The 17,626-nt window shown below is 28.2% G+C and overlaps 1 protein-coding gene across 3 annotated transcripts; it reads right to left on the bottom strand.

Annotated features, from left to right (window-relative positions):
* Positions 1–4,087: 4,087 nt before the first annotated feature.
* LOC148234243 (putative sodium-dependent multivitamin transporter) lies at positions 4,088–14,714 on the bottom strand. Of its 3 annotated transcripts, XR_015809915.1 has the most exons (13): positions 14,627–14,709; positions 13,215–13,370; positions 12,079–12,300; positions 11,013–11,169; positions 10,394–10,574; positions 10,227–10,323; positions 8,944–9,044; positions 8,645–8,864; positions 8,350–8,574; positions 7,516–7,688; positions 7,111–7,444; positions 5,766–5,899; positions 4,088–5,101 (listed from the first exon to the last, which is right to left on the bottom strand). XR_015809915.1 is itself a non-coding variant. In XM_088187525.1 (12 exons), exons 2-12 carry the CDS (start codon positions 13,332–13,334, stop codon positions 5,057–5,059), a joined length of 1,875 nt encoding a protein of 624 aa, XP_088043651.1. In that variant the 5' UTR covers positions 13,335–13,370; positions 14,627–14,714; the 3' UTR covers positions 4,088–5,056. The 3 variants fall into 3 exon arrangements, 2 of the variants coding, with proteins under 2 accessions (XP_088043651.1, XP_088043652.1); XM_088187525.1 differs by lacking the exon at positions 5,766–5,899 and having other exon boundaries at positions 14,627–14,714; XM_088187526.1 differs by lacking the exon at positions 4,088–5,101 and having other exon boundaries at positions 5,743–5,899.
* Positions 14,715–17,626: the final 2,912 nt, after the last annotated feature.

Genomic DNA, 17,626 nt, shown 5'->3' with positions numbered 1-17,626 from the left:
TGTTTTAACGTTGAATAGGGACTATCGTAAATTAGAATATAAAATATCATGGTCATTGATACCATATGATTGATAGGTGAAATGCGTGTATTTCTATATTGTCATATGAGACGAACGTACTGAAATAAATTAACAAAAAAACCCTAGGCCATTGTTTTTTCGAGGCCTGTCGTGGGTTGAACTATCGATTGCTAATTTTACTGACATGGCTTAGAACAGCGATGTCCAATCCGAAGCCCGCGAGCCGCATACGGCCCGGTCAATGTTTTTGTTCAGTCCAGCTTACTAGTAGTTTGAAAGATACAATTATCGGTAAAATATAAAAGAAGCTGTCATAAAATGCATGCATGACCATGGACTCATAGATTCAATGAACTGCAAGAATATTGGAACTGTTAAATTATTTATTGAGTATAGAGATACTAAAATAGAAGACTCGATTATTTTTTGTACCTTGAAAATTTATATGCCTGGGTATTTCATGTGAACTATACGATGTTATTTGTTGTTAAAAAATAATTATTTTAAGCATCGTCAGTAGTCAGTTGAGTAATAAGATATTCTTTTTTACTCAAAGATTCGATGGGTAAGTCACGGAAAATGCTGAAGAAATTTAAATTTATGTGAATGAAAATGACGAGAATGCTTCTGAGTTATACGATGAAAAATGACATTTAGATTTATATTTTATTACAGACATCACAATAAAAGTTAAGTTGAATACAAATTGATTACAGATTGTTATCAAAATATAAAATCATTTATACCAAAATTTACGCTTTATAAAAGTTAAAATAAAAATATAGGGCTCATTTACATTTTTTATATTTAAAGAATTACGAGAATATGTACAATATTTTCTTATCTTCATTTTACATTATTGTAGAATCAGCTCCAACAAATTTGCAGATAGAGTTATAAGAACTCCAGTCATCCTCTGAATTGAAATATATGTATGTATGTTTGATGTCTTAAAATAAATATGTATGTTTGATGTCTTAAAATAAATTAAAAAAACAGTCTTTAATTTTGGTTTTGGTCCAGTAAACCATTTCGGTTGGATACTACTGACTTAGAACACATTTATGGCTCTCAATAAATAAAAATCTAATTTAATGAAGATTAATATTGTTTATAATATATTTAATTTATAATCAATATAACTTCATATATTAATTCATTTTTTATTAATCATTTCAAACAATCTAATAATACATCAGAAATAGTACAGTTCGCTTAATTTTAAACAAGGTCATAAGGAAACGTGGAAACCTTACAAAAACAATGTGCTATAAAAAAAGAGCGAACTACGCTATAATGATTGCATTAATTTATTGATATGATATAATTTTTACATATTAACAATGTTGGTTTTCGTTTGTAATATAACTACATAGTTATTTTTAAAACTATTTACATTTTTATTAAAACTTTGTAGTGAATAGACGCCTTTTTAATCTACCAGCACATCTAAGTGTTTTAGTAGTTCCTCTCCTAACATTACGAATTTAGTTTATTATGAGAAAAGCATTAATTTCTTGTAAATTACTGTCACGTAGAGCAATGGTAGAGCAAAACCGTAAAAAAAGATTTCTAAGAATCTTTAAATGTGTCATGATCGTTTCCTCAATCATTATATTATATTCGTTCAATGCATTAACAACCAGCGTATCATTTAATAGTTTTAATATATTCGAATTTCTTAGCAGTATTATAGGGCTATTAAACAAAGCCTTGTTTGTGTTTTGTCGATTTACTTGGATACAGGTAATTTAAAATCTCCACTGTATAACTGCTAGCTAGTATAATATCAATTAAAATAAACGTGCTACAACTGGAATTTCTCAAATTGAAAAATATATTTCGTCGACTTTACATTGATTGGTTTTAGAGGTTTAGATAATTTTAAAGTTTAGATTCCTTAATAATTATTTTCGTGTGTTTTTATTAAGACAGAAAAACCTGAATATCGATTTAGTTATCAAGTTAGCTAGTAGTTTAAACTATTTTTATACACGTTTTTATTTTTTGTTAACATAAGTAGACTACGTCTACGTCAGAGAATGAAACTAATATTACTGGACTTATTTTGGTACATCTAAAGTAAAAAACAATTGTTTTTATTCGTATAATTTTTTTGAGATACATCTGAATTTGAAATAATCTTTACATTGAAATTAAAAACAATACTCTTATAGATACTCGTTTTCTTTAGTTTTATGCATATAAATAGTAAGCAAGCCATGAAAATTTTATATATCGTATAATATATTAAAATTCTACAGATTCTATTTCACATTATACTAAAAACGATTTAATTTTCTTGAAAAAAAGAAACCTTGTGCCACTTGTCAAATTTTGGTTAATTATTCAGTTTGACGTAACGAAATGTTTAACTCTGTGATACATCCGTTATTCGATATGCTATTAGTTTTTCGAGCGAATTTTTTATTGTAACACAATATTTGCCAAAAAAGTGCTTATTTATTATTTATGAATATGCGGTTTTGTCTTGACCCAAAAAAATACAACAAAACTAGGTTCTATAATAATTATATAACAAATATGATTAGGGTTAACCTCACATACATTTTTTGTCAGTTATGTTGTTGGACAACAGTTATTTTTCTAGCATTTTCCTACAACGCATAGTGGTTTGTACCAGGAAAAACGCATTACAAATATTCCATATCAACATCATACTCATTATAAAACAACAAAAACATTAAGCTAGCCGATAATACAGTTATACTATTATAAATAATATTTACTAATATAAATAATATAATAGTTTATCAACAAAACGAATTATTACATTACAGTTTATTAACACAATAATCAGTTCACGAATGGCCAAATTTAAATTAAAGATATTTTACTAAGAAACTTTCTCGGCTTTTATTACTAAAAAGCATTAACAGAAACATCAAAACATAACAGTTTATAACACGCTTCTAAAAATTCCCAGTTCCGTATTTTTTTTAGAATGTGAGACATACGAAAATTACAAAAAATAATATTTAATAAAATATAAATACAAATGTATTGTTTGAATGTGGATTATTACCAATTTCGTTTCGTTGATCTGACCCTTTGGGCTACGGCTCTGCTCCGTTGTAACGCATTGGGCTAACGGTTGTCATGGTGTAACGTAAGATTTAAAATAAATAAATAACATCAGCACTATTGTTCGAGCATTTTCATTTTTTAGTTTTCAATTCAATGAAAAAGTAATAAAAAAAATTAACGTAAATATGACAAATTACCTCAAGTGGAATTGTGGTACCGTATGTAAAAGTTTTCTTTCGAACTTTGTTTTTGTCTTATTGATTATAACAGGTGGATGTCTTTCTTGTATATCTGGAAACAATTTTTACGTTATGCAATGTTGCAATTCGACGAAAATATGCTCCTTTGTTAGGGATATAGTACTACGGTTTTAGTGCACATTCCTTGGCGCCAGCACTACTGATCTCTGCCAGGAAATGCATAGTTTGTCTATTATTCGCCTTACATTTCGGAAGACAGAGAACCGCTCCGATTGTTATCAATATTTTAACAGATCTTGCACAACTGATTTAAAAACGACGATTATGTGTGGTCCTTATTTTTAAATAAAGAAAATAGTTTGCCTTTCCATACTGATGTTACAATACCTACTCTTAAGTTTTTGAAACTATAAATATATATATACAATAATATTTTTCTTTCAATGCGACTTTAATGACTGTAAATAAAATATAGTAAAAACAATGATGATGTTCTACTTTTTTTAAGATTTCTGATTTTCTCTCACCGATCCAGGGATTTCTACCATATTCAACAATAAAAATTTATGTGAAAAGTATTTTTCTAAATTTATGTCGCAAAGCAATAATACTTTTCATTGACACACATATTTGACAGTTCTATAGGTAATCTATGTAATAAATAGACAATAAAATGAAAACTTTATTGATGTTTGATTATAATCAAATTAACTTAGGTTCTCCGTTACGCAAAACTAACATAACACAAACATATTATGTGTCATCTGCTTACGAAAGCTTTGTTGGGTTTCTCTCTTATATAATAAAATAAAAATACATTTTTTTTAACATTTATATTCAAAATATATAAAATTTCAACATGTGTATAGTTATTTTACAAGGATTTAAAAATAAAACATTTAAATAAATTAATAACAATTTTCTGACCATATAATTTACTGCATGGAATGGTTTAATTTTCTTATTACAAATTTTGTAATTTCACAGCCTAAAAGTTTATGCTAATTAGTTTTGATACATTTTTTAAAACAACAAATAATAAATATTACAATGGTAACAAGTAAATAATGTAGTTATAAAGCATTTTTATAGAAATGAAACATAAAATGTGTTAATTAAAAATCTTATTTTAATCATAAGATTTAACCGTTTGGAAAATATTTATATTTTTTTTGCTTTAACATTGTAGAGATACATTCTTAGAACAACCAGTGTAGGTATGTCGCATAATGCTCCAAAAAAATAAGTACATATATAGTGAAGCAGCATCATTACATTGAATGTAATATGGATATTAAATACTATTGAAAGTGTGATGGAGGACAAAATGTAGAAATCAACTGTACTACTTTCTGGAATGTGGTATGTAGATAGTAACAGATTAGATAATATCTTCAAAAAAATTTGTTTTAACAATTTACTACAAAAGGGCGGGACCCTCAGTCGTTAAATTTACGACCGAAGAAGATATGTCATGTTCATAAAATGTCTTTACAAAGTATGAAAAAATACACATTAGAAACTGTTACAATATGAATATGAAGTGGCATTAATGTGCAATTAAACATAATCCTACGGTCACTGTATATAAAAGCCACATAAGAATTGTAATGCATAAAAATAGTATACAGGTTATAAAGGCTACCATGTATGTTAGATTTCATGCTTAGAAATGGCTTATAATCATAGCTTCGTTACAAATGTGATTTAGTTCATGATTTAATTATATAAATAATGTTGTTCATAAAAGCTCTATTAATATAAATTGGAGTTCACATGTTAGTAAATCAATTTAAAAATCTTCCGTTGCTATTTAAAGGCGCATATTCCATCTGGAACATTACAAATGGGCACATGTAATAAAATTTGTATCATGTATGTATATCTAAAAATTGTCACAGATTAAAATGAGGTCTGTAAAATTATAAAGTGACAATAATAGCTCAAATTTTGTGCAAAAAAATATTATTTCAAACACCTTAATTCAGCGCCTCCCAAGCTTTTTCAGACTGTGGGTCTAATTTTTTGTGAATTTATTTTTAATAAAGATTTAAAATAAAAATGTAGGGTACAAAAAATATTTATTGGAAAAGAATAACTATTTTTTTTTCATTTCACTTTTAGAAAGTATTAATTATTTGAGAAACGCTGACTTAATTAATTAATATTAATAGCAATCAAAATAAAAAAGCACCTAAAAACCAATTTCCTTATCCATGAATTTTATATAATCAAAAGCAAAAAAGGTCTACAATAGGCATTTTATGAAAAAAAAAATATGTTACATTATTATGGCATAAAAAAATATTTTATTTTATTGCATTTTCAAACTTTTTTGGTGAAAATGTATACAAAATAAAATCACTAATCTAATATCACAAAATTCATATTATTTTCACCATTTTTGTAATTTTTGCCATATTATTTATTTATATACTATTTTTAAATGCACTATATTAAAGAATAAAAATTTTCAGTATATATATATATACACACAATTATAAACCATCCACCATTTTGTACACCGAGAAAGTGTTTATATAGAGTGAGTAAATCACACTGAGTGTTTATATAGAGTGAGTAAATCACAAAGTCCAAGCGAAAAATCAATTCTCATTGCCAGATGTCACCTATAAAAAAGATTAGAGTAATTTGTGATTACAAATTGATTCAAGTGTATAATAGTAATAAACATACATATGTATTAACATGCAAAAAAATTTAATTATACGTGGCAATATTGTGTAATATATAATGAGTTCATATATATTATATATAAAACACACGTAAAATACTTGTTCCATGAAACGAATTACTGTTGGACAGATTAGGTGTAAGCGAGCGGTAGCGACCGAGTATTGGTCAGTACAGTAGACCCCTTATGAATAACCCTGCAACGAATCCTTTTCGAAGAAAAAATCCGAAGATTTACCTTACATAAATGTACAAGCAATTCATTTTATGGAACAAATCATTTATTTAAAAGCACACATATCTTAAAATAATTCCCTGTTAAATAGTACCCGTATACAATGCAGTATAGTGTATGTTACTTTGAAAACCTTATAATTTTCAAGATTTAAAACGTTATGATTTAGAGAAATATCAATTTTTTATATAGAGACAAAAATAATGAATTTTTTAAAAAAAACATAAAATTCAAAAATTGAGTATTTCAAGTAGATGGATGAATCACTTTTGGTATGCTTACGAGTTAGTCAATTAAAAACCTTAAAAATGCGATGATAATTCAAGATCCCGCTTTATTGTTCTGTGAAATGGAAGCAACAGTATTGTGATACAAATCTGTTACTCCAGCAAGTGTACTAGTGATCTAGAACGTTCGGAATCAGTGAGTTCGTTAGTAGACTTCTTCACCTGGTCAGACACATCGAATAGTGAAATTTTTATGGTTTTTATTTGACTCACTATCGTATAAGGTTTTCATAGCTATGTGCCTTTATACTTAAAACTGTTTGTTCATTAATTAAAAACACTATTAAATTTTAATTTAGCTCTATTTCATTTATATAATATCTTAATAGTATGTTGAATATAGAAATAAATATAAGTTTAAGAAATAAAATAAAAAGATATCCTTTAACTAAAAGAAACCAATTCATATTATCACAAAATGTTTTTACGCTTGTTGAAATATCAATCATCTGAATTGTATAGTATTTTAAAAATTAAACAACTTATAAGCAAACTATTGTTATTATAATAATTCGTTATAACTGTATCTTGAATGGCATGTGATTTAGTTCCTTTCAATTAAGTGATTATTATGTAAATTGTTATTTATAAAAAAAAGCTGTTAACTATTGATTTAACTACTAACCTCAGTCTTTAGAGATTCTATATGAGCCAGATTATTTTTTAATATTCTCTTCGATAACAGAGGAGTGAACAAATCCGGATTGGGCAATCCGTGATAGTTACTGTACGCTTGTTCTTCCGACACAATTTCGCTGCTTCCATCTCTGTTTGAACTACTTTCGTTCTCTATGTTTTCAACGGTGCGTTCTTTCTTTTTTTGCCAATAATTTCCGAATGTCTGAGGAGAAATTCTGAACAGAACTAATGATGTCATATAGCCTACAAACATCGTTATCAAAAAACCGAGCAGGCCTGACCACAAATAGGACAATCTGTACAAATAGAAATAGTAATCTCTGAAATGATAGATATGAAAATTAATAATCGACATAAATTACGCTTTATATTAGATTTATAAAAAATTTACTCTTCTTCCAAGCTTTTTATTATTTTTTCTGCTACGTGCATCTGAGATGTTATTCTTGAAGTCATGTTACATCCATCTGTGCGAGTTTCCAAATATGGTGGTGGAGGTTTTGGTCCTCCAAATCCGATCCAGAGTGAAAATGCAAGACCCGTTAGTAGTCCAGTGACACAACCCTGTTTACATTTTTCAGATTAATTATTTATAAAAATATTATTTGTATATTTAATCTTTTATTTCATGTGATTGACCGTTTAAGCCATTAATTAACATTTTTTAATTGACAAATCGGGCTTATAACGTCTCTAGAAGTCAGCAATATTCTTGGCGCTTCATTTGTAAGCAGCCGCTATCTATCAAAATATATATTGGTGATGTATTTTATCTTTTCTTTAATCATCCTTATACGAAAATCTCAATGAATCGTCTTGTTTGTCACATACCATGAATGCAATTCAATGTTTTTGATTGGAATCTTTGGATTATTTCTAGGTTTAATTTCTATACGAATTCCATATGTCTATATTGGCTTTAAAAATGTTTTATACAGCAACGGTTTGTTTCTCAAAAGCATAAAAAACATTCTACAGTTTATATTTTTATAGATGTTCTATGATCCGATTCAACGCAAACTTTATATTTTTTCTTCTATATTAGCGGCTCAAGGTTTCTATATTTTAATTTAATAAGAGTACATCCATACTTATAAGCACAGTCAATCTGTAGTCTTTTATCTAAAGTGCAATACTATTTAAGTGTCAGGTTTTATTCTCAAGTGACGATTTAGTATAGCTAAAAATTTTAAACTTGAACAAATAAAAAAATGATAGAAATTACAGCTTCATTGGCCGACGTTGTGAACATTCCAAGAGTGAAGATGCCAAGGAGCGGTCCCCCGACTACTCCAAATATGGTGAGCGCTGCCTGCAAGACTCCGCCGAGGTATTGAGCGATGAAAGCCACCGCCAGACATATTAAGCCGTAAGAAGCTGCCAAAAATTTTGATAACACCGCTAGAGATGTTTCGGGGATTGTCCTCTTCTTCAACGATTTATAAAGAGGCTGTTGAAAAATTGATATTTGGTATATTTACGGGATCAACGTCTACTATAAAATCTTTTATAATACTTACTTGAACGTAATCTTGCAACGTGACGGCCGATAGACTGTTGCATGCAGCCGAAACCGTCGATAAGGAGGCACTGAAAATTCCGGCTATGAACAGACCAGCCAGACCGGGAGTTCCACCCATGGTGTCCACAACGTAAAAAGGCATAAGCTGATCGACTGAACTGATGGTTCCGTTTTTTACAGGATCACAGTTGTAGTATTTGGAGAATATTGCAAGGCCACTAAAATAAACATATTAATCAATAATTTTGAGGCCGTTAGGCTGGAATAGTTTTTAATTATTTATTTATAAATAATAACCTAAACGATGTGCTCAAACTGAGTAGTGTCAATATAGGCCAGTTCCACCACAAACATTTCTGAGATGTCTTAAGATCTTTTACTGTTAGAAGTCGTTGAACCTTAAAAGAATTAAAATAATACTTAAGTAATGAACTGTAGACAATTACAGTTGCGTTAAAATTTACATAACAGCGCTAGCAATTTCTTATTTCTAAAATACATTTCGCTTTTATTACTATTTGTGAAATCATCGTAAATTTAATAAAATTATTTACAAGTAACGAAAACTTCAGATAAAGTAAATTAACAATTAACGATGATAAATTTGAGATTGTAATCAAATGTATTTGTTGAAAATCAATGGACAATGTAATAGTTAAAAAAAATATATTTTAAATCTAAATCTATTTGATGGATTTATTATATTCTAAACTATTCTCTAAAAATTATCCATTAGCAACATATGTTAATTTTGTCAAAATACATAGGATATAAATATTATTATCAATATTAAAAGCAAATTTGATAAGATTCAATAAAAGCATAAGCAAAAATGACAGTTCTTTGACAATAAAATTATAGTATTTAGAGTTTAGGGAATTAAGAACATAAATCAAAATAATTTTCGTTTTAGTAGAGCATTTTAAAAATAATTAGTAAATTAAATTTGGTTTAGGTAACATATATAAAGGCATTAAATAATATTTGATTTTATGACTTGTACTCATAATTCCATCTAAATCACTGATATCATTCAATATCAAACACAAGAACTTGAAGATATTTAAAATTCTAACATAATACATGTATATTATAATAATAGCATTAACTCAATCAAAATTGAAAACAAAAACAATGTCAACAAAATAAATTCACATAAATAATTAATCTAAATCATTCTTCTTCTACATATGATGTATTTGCTGTAAAACATTTTTGAAATGCTTCTATCACAAAATAATAAAAAAAAATTAAAAAAAGTTAAATTAAAATAATTTCCATCAATGTATAATTTTAATGTCGGTATATTGTTGTAGTCATTCAAAACATCACAAGCAATATAATAAAAGTTATACTTTTAAATTATTAAAAGAACTGTTAAGTTATAAAATTAAAGTATGGAAGTACTCATTGATTTAAATTATATAACAGTCAAGAAAAGTATTTTACAAAAAAAATCAAAAACTATTAATGATAAAAAAACCTAAACAAAAGTTCATTTCAACTTCATTTAATAAATATGTTTGGCTTTTCTTTAGACATCCTGTACATATGTATACATATATAAATATATTTTGAACCTGTGTTTGGTTAACGGCGTATAATGATAGATAAGTAATCATCCCACCGATGATGAGAGACCACCAGGTGTGTCTTACAGTTGGATCAAAGCTGAAACTGATCATTTATCACAGTTAATAACTTATTAAACTCAAATTTAGTCAATAAGCATTTTGTTATATATTACTTATCAAACTCTATACGTCCTCCCTCTTCAGCTATCTTCCAAATTCCGTCAAATCCGGAAGCTATGACTGCGTAGATGATTATACTATAGACTGCGGCAAACATGAGGATAGATTGAAACACGTCTGTGATGAGAACAGCTTTCATGCCTCCAATAGTAGAATAAAAAGTACACACGAGTCCTAAAACATAACTTTATTTAAATAAAAAATCTTTTGCGAATAAATGAATTGATTATACATTTTCTTTATGTCTTTAAAAGTATTATTATTTTTTAATCTGAATGTGTAATTGATTGAGATTACTAAACATACATTTTAGCTTTTTATAAATTCACAACCTCTCCTTTTCATCCATACCCTCATTATAGATAATATGCATCATTGTCCGACACCCTTTTAAAGTTGAAATGATTGCGAAAAATTAACATCCACAATTACACACAAAAATCAATTACAACCTATTCAATACATCTCTTAACTGAGAGCATAATATATATATATGCATATATAACACTGCAGTTAACATTGGTCATATAAAATAATTTTTCATGCACATTGCAATGAGTAACCAAAATTTACCATTCGTTAAAAAATATTTATCTAAATTTGTTTACTTACCTATTAGCAGTATAGAAAACGTTTTAGAGAGCCCGGTAACGGCTTCAAGCGTTATCGCCGGAGCATACAGTACAATTCCGATGTATAAAACCATTTGTAGAGTGTAAACAATAGAAGCGAGCAATCGTATAGTTTGACCAAATCGCATACCCAAATACTGTTTAAAAATAAAGAAAATCATTAATTGTATATGACAATTTTTTAATTAAGTTAATCGGAAAGCAGTAGCCATAGATTTGTAACAATAAATTCTATTCAATAGATTCTAAAACAAACTGTCTTAGCAATAATTTTGTATAGTTGAATGATACTGTCGTGGGTCAGGCTTTGTATTATATGAAGTTTAGTCTATAGAAATTTTGAACAATCATAGTCGGATTACCTTTCAGATATTTTTGCAATGTGAATCTAATTTTTAGGTTGGCATCTGTTTCTTTATGTCAAAAGGTCATTGTTTGCGTTACTAGGTCAGTTAAGGTGATTCTGGGTAAACAATAAATAATGGTTTTGATTTTAGCGTTTATTATAGTCCTTTTGCCACGCAAATTAAACAGATGGGGTAAATGTTGTTGTTTCGTCTAATGGTGTTAAAGCAGTAGCATAAGAACACACGACTTGTTTTCTTCACTATGCATTGTTTATAAATTCTATACGTTGTTCTATGTATGGACTTTGCTCCTAATATATTTTCAGAGCTTTCTGGCTACTGATTATGCCATGGTGATTTATATTTAAGACCTTGTAGATCGATAGCAATTTATATCCGATGCAACAATATAGCAATTCTATGATTTTGTGCAAAAAACACGAAACAAAATAAATTCTAGAAAGTGTAATGGTTTAAACGAAGTTTTACGGTATTTTTTTAAAATAATTAAATTGTCCAATAATTACAATTTTTCTTACTTGACTCATTGTATCGTAATAACGTAACTTATAATCTATGTGCTATATTTAACTCAATTATCATTTTATAAAGAGCTTATATAGACATAATATATTCGTTAAAACTACAATTGTTTTCCCTTAGTGACTATTGCTCTCGATGTAATCCAACGATACATACCTCGTAAGCGCTGACTTTCTGTAGCTTAAAAAACACAGGCAGGTAAAGATAAGCAGCGATCGGCGTTGCTATTCCATACGAAAAGTTAATCACGACGAACTGCGTTCCGTACATGTAATTTTCGGTAGACACTCCCAACAACGTAATTGCCGACATAAACGAAGCCATCAATGAGAAGCTCACTGGCAAAAACGACATGTTTCTATCAGCAAGTAGGTACTCCTGTAAATCAAATTGATTTGCTTTATTGAGGTCGAACTTTTTGATCGCAGATTGACTGTGACAACGAAGGTTAAACAGTAGCCACTTTCAAGACGTAGACATTAAAATGATATATATAAAAATATATATTTGCATCATACCCGTTTAAAGAATCAGCATAAAACTATCAACGAGGCACGAAATATATTTTTTTTCACGAAATACATGTGTTTTAATTTATGTTAAAACTTAACTAACACTTCAGATAGTACCTATCCGTCACATTCGTTAATGTTAATCTATGGGACGGGTAAAATATATCTTTTTCGACATCTTATAACTAAGGATTTGATAGTATCTACACGCAAAAACTAAGGCTTATTGTGCTACCATCTATAGAATGAATGTTTGCACTATATAAAAAATATAAAACGCAAAAAATATGAAGCGCATTTTTGTACACACGTAGAGATCGTAAAGTGACAACGAATTTTTTTTCTGGAGTGACAAAGTTTTAGTTAGTTTTGCGTCCCACGAAATAATTGCAAAATTGTCTGTTGCTATGCAGTAGGTGGCGAAAAACGATACGTCGATTAAGTGTCAACATTAAATTTAAACATTTTTTTCAGTTCAACATGCATAAAAATTACTTTGAGTTTTTATACCAATTGTTTGAAAATAACAGTGGTAATTTGTTATTATTATCAAAATTAGGTGTATAGTAATATTTTTTAAAAATCTAGCTTATTAGCCTATATAAATGTATATTGTGATGAAATTTAGTTAGTTTATAATAATACTTTGTACCACTCATACATTATATGAGCTAAACGTTTAATTACTGTAAATATTTACTTTACGCTACTTCAAACAAGTTGTAAATTGTACGTAATTAACCTTAGGTAGATATCATTAAGATTAGTAAAATTTGTAACCTGCGTCGTCTTCTGCTTTCCGCCTGTGAAGCGATAATAAACTCCTATCGCGACAGACACTATTAACATTATGACCAGTATTGTATAGTCCCAAGCGTCAAACATAAGGTTCACAGCCATCTTTGTTCAGTTGATTCGATTACGAAACAAACAGTGCTGAAATAAACAATAATCAGATTATTTTGAGATAAATTTACAATAAAAACGATAATAAATCAAAGGAACCTAAGAGATTTTCGCATAAGATATGATTTTAAGAGCCATCGTAATGTCAAATATCTAATTCTGGCACGACCTTGCTTCAATATATCAAAATAAAACTATTTTTGTAAGATTTCATATTTGACTTCATAAAATATACGTTCTCTAAGAATATTAAATTTAAAATAAATATGAAACTTCAGTGTTTCAACTGTATTACAATACAAAAGTTTAGGACCAGTGATAGTTAAATACATATATAAACACGATAAGAACAATTTCGTTTAATTTAACACTTTAATTAATGAAGTATTCAATTCAAACCTTTATTTATGATAGTTTAGGTAAAATACTTATTAGCAAATAAGGTTTGCTTTATCAAATCAATTTTCATAGTTACTACATAATGATAAACAATATTAATCATTTAAGTAAAAAAAATATATTTCATATTGCCTATTATTAATTGTCGGTATAAACATGTGGGTAAAAAATAATTATTAGCTAATATTGAAATTATAATTGGATTACTTAATTTAAATATATTTTTATAGTAAAGAAATGCAACATCTGTACAGTACGTAAGAAATGAATTTATTTTTAATAATAGATATAAAGCATATAAAACAAATAATTTTATTTTTAATAGTGAAATGATAATTTGATCTTGAACAATATTGACATTTTAGATAAATAGGGAAACAGTTATTATAAATTACAGATATACATTAATGGTAGGTTAATTTATCTTGAGGAAAATAATAAATATTATGCAATTTCACACATTCTATGACACACATTTTATTAAAAGTTTAAATATTTTAAATGTTTTTTACAGACATTATAGTACAAAAATATTTTAAAGTAAATAAAAAAATGTTCAATTAGATATGTTTGTTTTCAACTCTTACTAAGATTTCTAGAATGTTTGTATTACCACTGCTAATCATAATTACATAAATATTGCATAAAATTAATAAATAAGATTATTCTTTATCGCACAATTAAATGTAAATACAGGTATTCCAATAAAACCCAGATTGCGAAATTTTTCCTTGACTGATCTTTTCCGCAAATATTTGCAATTTTACTATAAATCTGATTTTATCGAAGGTTTTACAAAATCTCATAAATAAAACGATGTTTATTTTCAAGGTTAAGTTATTTTAGAGAGGTTATGAGTCAAAATTTAAGTGTATTTATGAACGTACATGAATGTTGAATAATGTCGACCGTCTGACAGGTACATGTGTTAACATATGCGGTCAAAAGTCAGATACTCTAGTGTTACCACAGTACAAAACAATATCAATGTTGACATTCAAATAAACTAAAAATTTAGTCTAATTTTTTTTTCTTATTTTCAACTAAAATATAATAATAAACATAATAGTTTAATAAGTACTATAGCGTATTACATCTTAAGTAAGTAAGCTTCACAAAATATAAGCTACTTCATAACCGTCGACCACCCATAAGGCTGATTTACACGATGCCAGTCAGCTCGCTAGTCGAGGTCACTGGATGCCAGCGACTAGCACCGTGTAAGCGCTTAACGCGTCACTAGAGAATCCAGTTCGCCACTGGCACGCCAGCAGAACAAATATTTTTTGTTTTACTGGCAAGCCAGCTCCCCTTCCATCACACTACTGTACTGGCGCAAGGTGAGTAGCGCTTTTTTACAACAATAATTATTTTAGTTGTTGGCGCTGTGTAAACGGTAAGGTGCCAGTGGACTGGAATGCCAGTTAACTTCAAGCTGGCATGCCAGCAACTGACAACGTGTAAATCAGCCCTTAGTGTTATTTTAACATATAACATAAATTGTGAATTCCACTACAACTAAATTCTTCAATAGATTCTACTACAACGGCACAATTTGTATCTAATTGCCACCTGTCACAATCCGTCCGCTAAGCCCATAACACAAGGTAAAACTGATTATTTTAGCAAAAACCTAAATATTAGTTTCATTATCAATTGAATTATTACTCAGAAATTAAATTTTGAGGACTTTTAAAGTAAGAAGACACCATATTATTATAATAATTTAGTATTTACTTGCTTTTTAGTGCTGAAGGGGGGGTGCTATTTATTTACTATGGTCAAATAAACTAAAAAATTATTAAAAAAAACAACAACTTTCTTATTTTTTTGTATAGTAAATGTATAAACAAAAAAATATTCGCAAATTTTAATCCCTACCTCATAGAAATTATAGCCATATTTTTATCTTGCTGAGATTACATTTTATAAGAAATTCACGAATTTATAAATTCATCTACTGATTTTTGGTGTTCTGGTTACGAGCACAAAGAACGAACTCGACAATATAATATCTATCTCTCTCGTACCTACACAGTAGTTACGAGAGAGATAGATAGCTGTTATCTTCGCCCATATATAAAAAAAATAATCTCATTTTTCTCGAAATTGTTATTTGTCGAGTTCGTATTTTGTGCTCTAAGTGCCTTATATTTACGTGTTTAGTTTTAAAGATAAACACATATTGCTTATCATTGGTGTATGGCAAACATAATTCAATATTATTTCTTAAAAAAAGAACAATTTTCGTTATGCGCCAAATAAAGCCTCAAAATATCTAATTGCAAGATATTAAAATTAATTAGATATAATAATCCTTCTGAAAAATATATAAAACGTATAAATAACTATTACACACGATTACATAAATTAAATGAGATCCAATTCAAACCTCATAAGAACCTCCCAATCAAGGGTATCAGAAACATCAGATCAGATGATGAACAACATCAGATTCGACTAAATGACCGGTTGGAAGTTATTTTTACAAAGTCCCGCCTAACTGTGCTAGAAATAGAAAAAATAAACTTAACTTTCTTTTTGAATATGTATTGTGATATGTGCGATAATAATAATCATCATTGAAATATTCATTGTTATTCTGGTTATGCTTTTAAAATCAAAATATACTTTAAAATCTAAACTCAGTTTGTATAATCATTATAATATCAATATAATGAGATATTTATTTATATTTATGGATATAGAGTCTTATATCAGTTGCGTAGCTATGGGGAGGGGGCGAGGGGGGAAATAAGCAATTAATTATTTTAAGAAAAGCTGATGTTATGACCCTGCAAAAAAAATGATGGGGGGGTGGCAATTTTAAGGATCGTCCCGGGCGGCACATACCCTAGCTACGCCACTGCTTATAATAAAGTAAATAGTAGTGTAAGCTTGACAAAGGCAGTTTAAAAGGGCATCTGATTTTACCATAATTTAATTACCGAAGTAATATCACAGCATCGAATAATTTATTATTCAATATAGCTTTAATTTTATTACACAAGCAACCTGCTGTTGAAGAAGTACGTTAAAAAATAGTTGCTTTAATTATGTTTATGGCGAAAAACTTCAATGGGACTAAGTCACATAAACGTATAAAATCTTATTAAAGCGTTGTTAAAATTTCTGAACATTTTGTGAAATCAAATACGTGAAATTGCAATTTCCAGAAAGAATGTATTCTATCCAGAAATACACGTATATACAAAAATATCAAGAGAATATAAACTTAAAGATAACGCAAACGATCTAACTCGGGCTGAATATTTTACTACTTTTGAATTATTCTTTCTTTTTAGAAAAGTTGACTCTTTTGAATCAGAATCAAAGTTTTCAAATAGTGACAAGCCGTTTTCCTCAATTAAAAGTGCTCTGTTATTGATTTAACTAGATTTTTAAATTAACTATTTTTTGGTTTCTACGATGAAGTTTTTGCATTAATGCATATATTATTTTTTCCCTTTTTTTAAATTAACTTAACATGATTTAATTTTTGTAATAAATTTGTTTTTCTAGGAGAATTGTAAGCATCAGTATTCGAAATTGACGTTGACGGGAGTGGAGCACATGGTTGGTTTTGTAAAGGGACTGAACTTAGTTTTAAAATTTTATGAGAAAAAAACAATCTGGGTTAAAATGGTTCGAACAGATGACGCTTTTTACGGATAGCTTCCATAAAGGAGTAAAATATTTTCAAGCCATATTTTTCGCAATTTTAGTTCTAAATGAAATCTAAAAACGGTGTATATTATTACTAACCTTAATATGTGACAAAAATTTTTAGTAATGAAATATTATTTTCATAATTTATATTTAATTTGAAGGTAAATTAAATATTAACTCGAAGTATGGAGTGCGCAACCCTAATTCGCACGTGTAGA

Source organism: Plectrocnemia conspersa, unplaced genomic scaffold (genome assembly GCF_051122295.1).
Source record: "Plectrocnemia conspersa isolate PC_06_02 unplaced genomic scaffold, ASM5112229v1 ptg000006l, whole genome shotgun sequence".
Lineage (NCBI taxonomy): Eukaryota > Metazoa > Arthropoda > Insecta > Trichoptera > Polycentropodidae > Plectrocnemia > Plectrocnemia conspersa.
The sequence above is the reverse complement of the archived record's forward strand: the minus strand, read 5'-3'. Positions and strand labels throughout refer to the sequence as shown.

Coding starts and splice junctions, on each gene's coding strand:
- LOC148234243 (XM_088187525.1), bottom strand. CDS start 13,334: ATGGCTGTGAACCTTATGTTTGACGCTTGGGACTATACAATACTGGTC. Junction 11,170..12,078: donor AGAAAGTCAGCGCTTACGAG/GTATGTATCGTT, acceptor ATTTTTAAACAG/TATTTGGGTATGCGATTTGG. Junction 10,575..11,012: donor GTTTTCTATACTGCTAATAG/GTAAGTAAACAA, acceptor GTTATGTTTTAG/GACTCGTGTGTACTTTTTAT.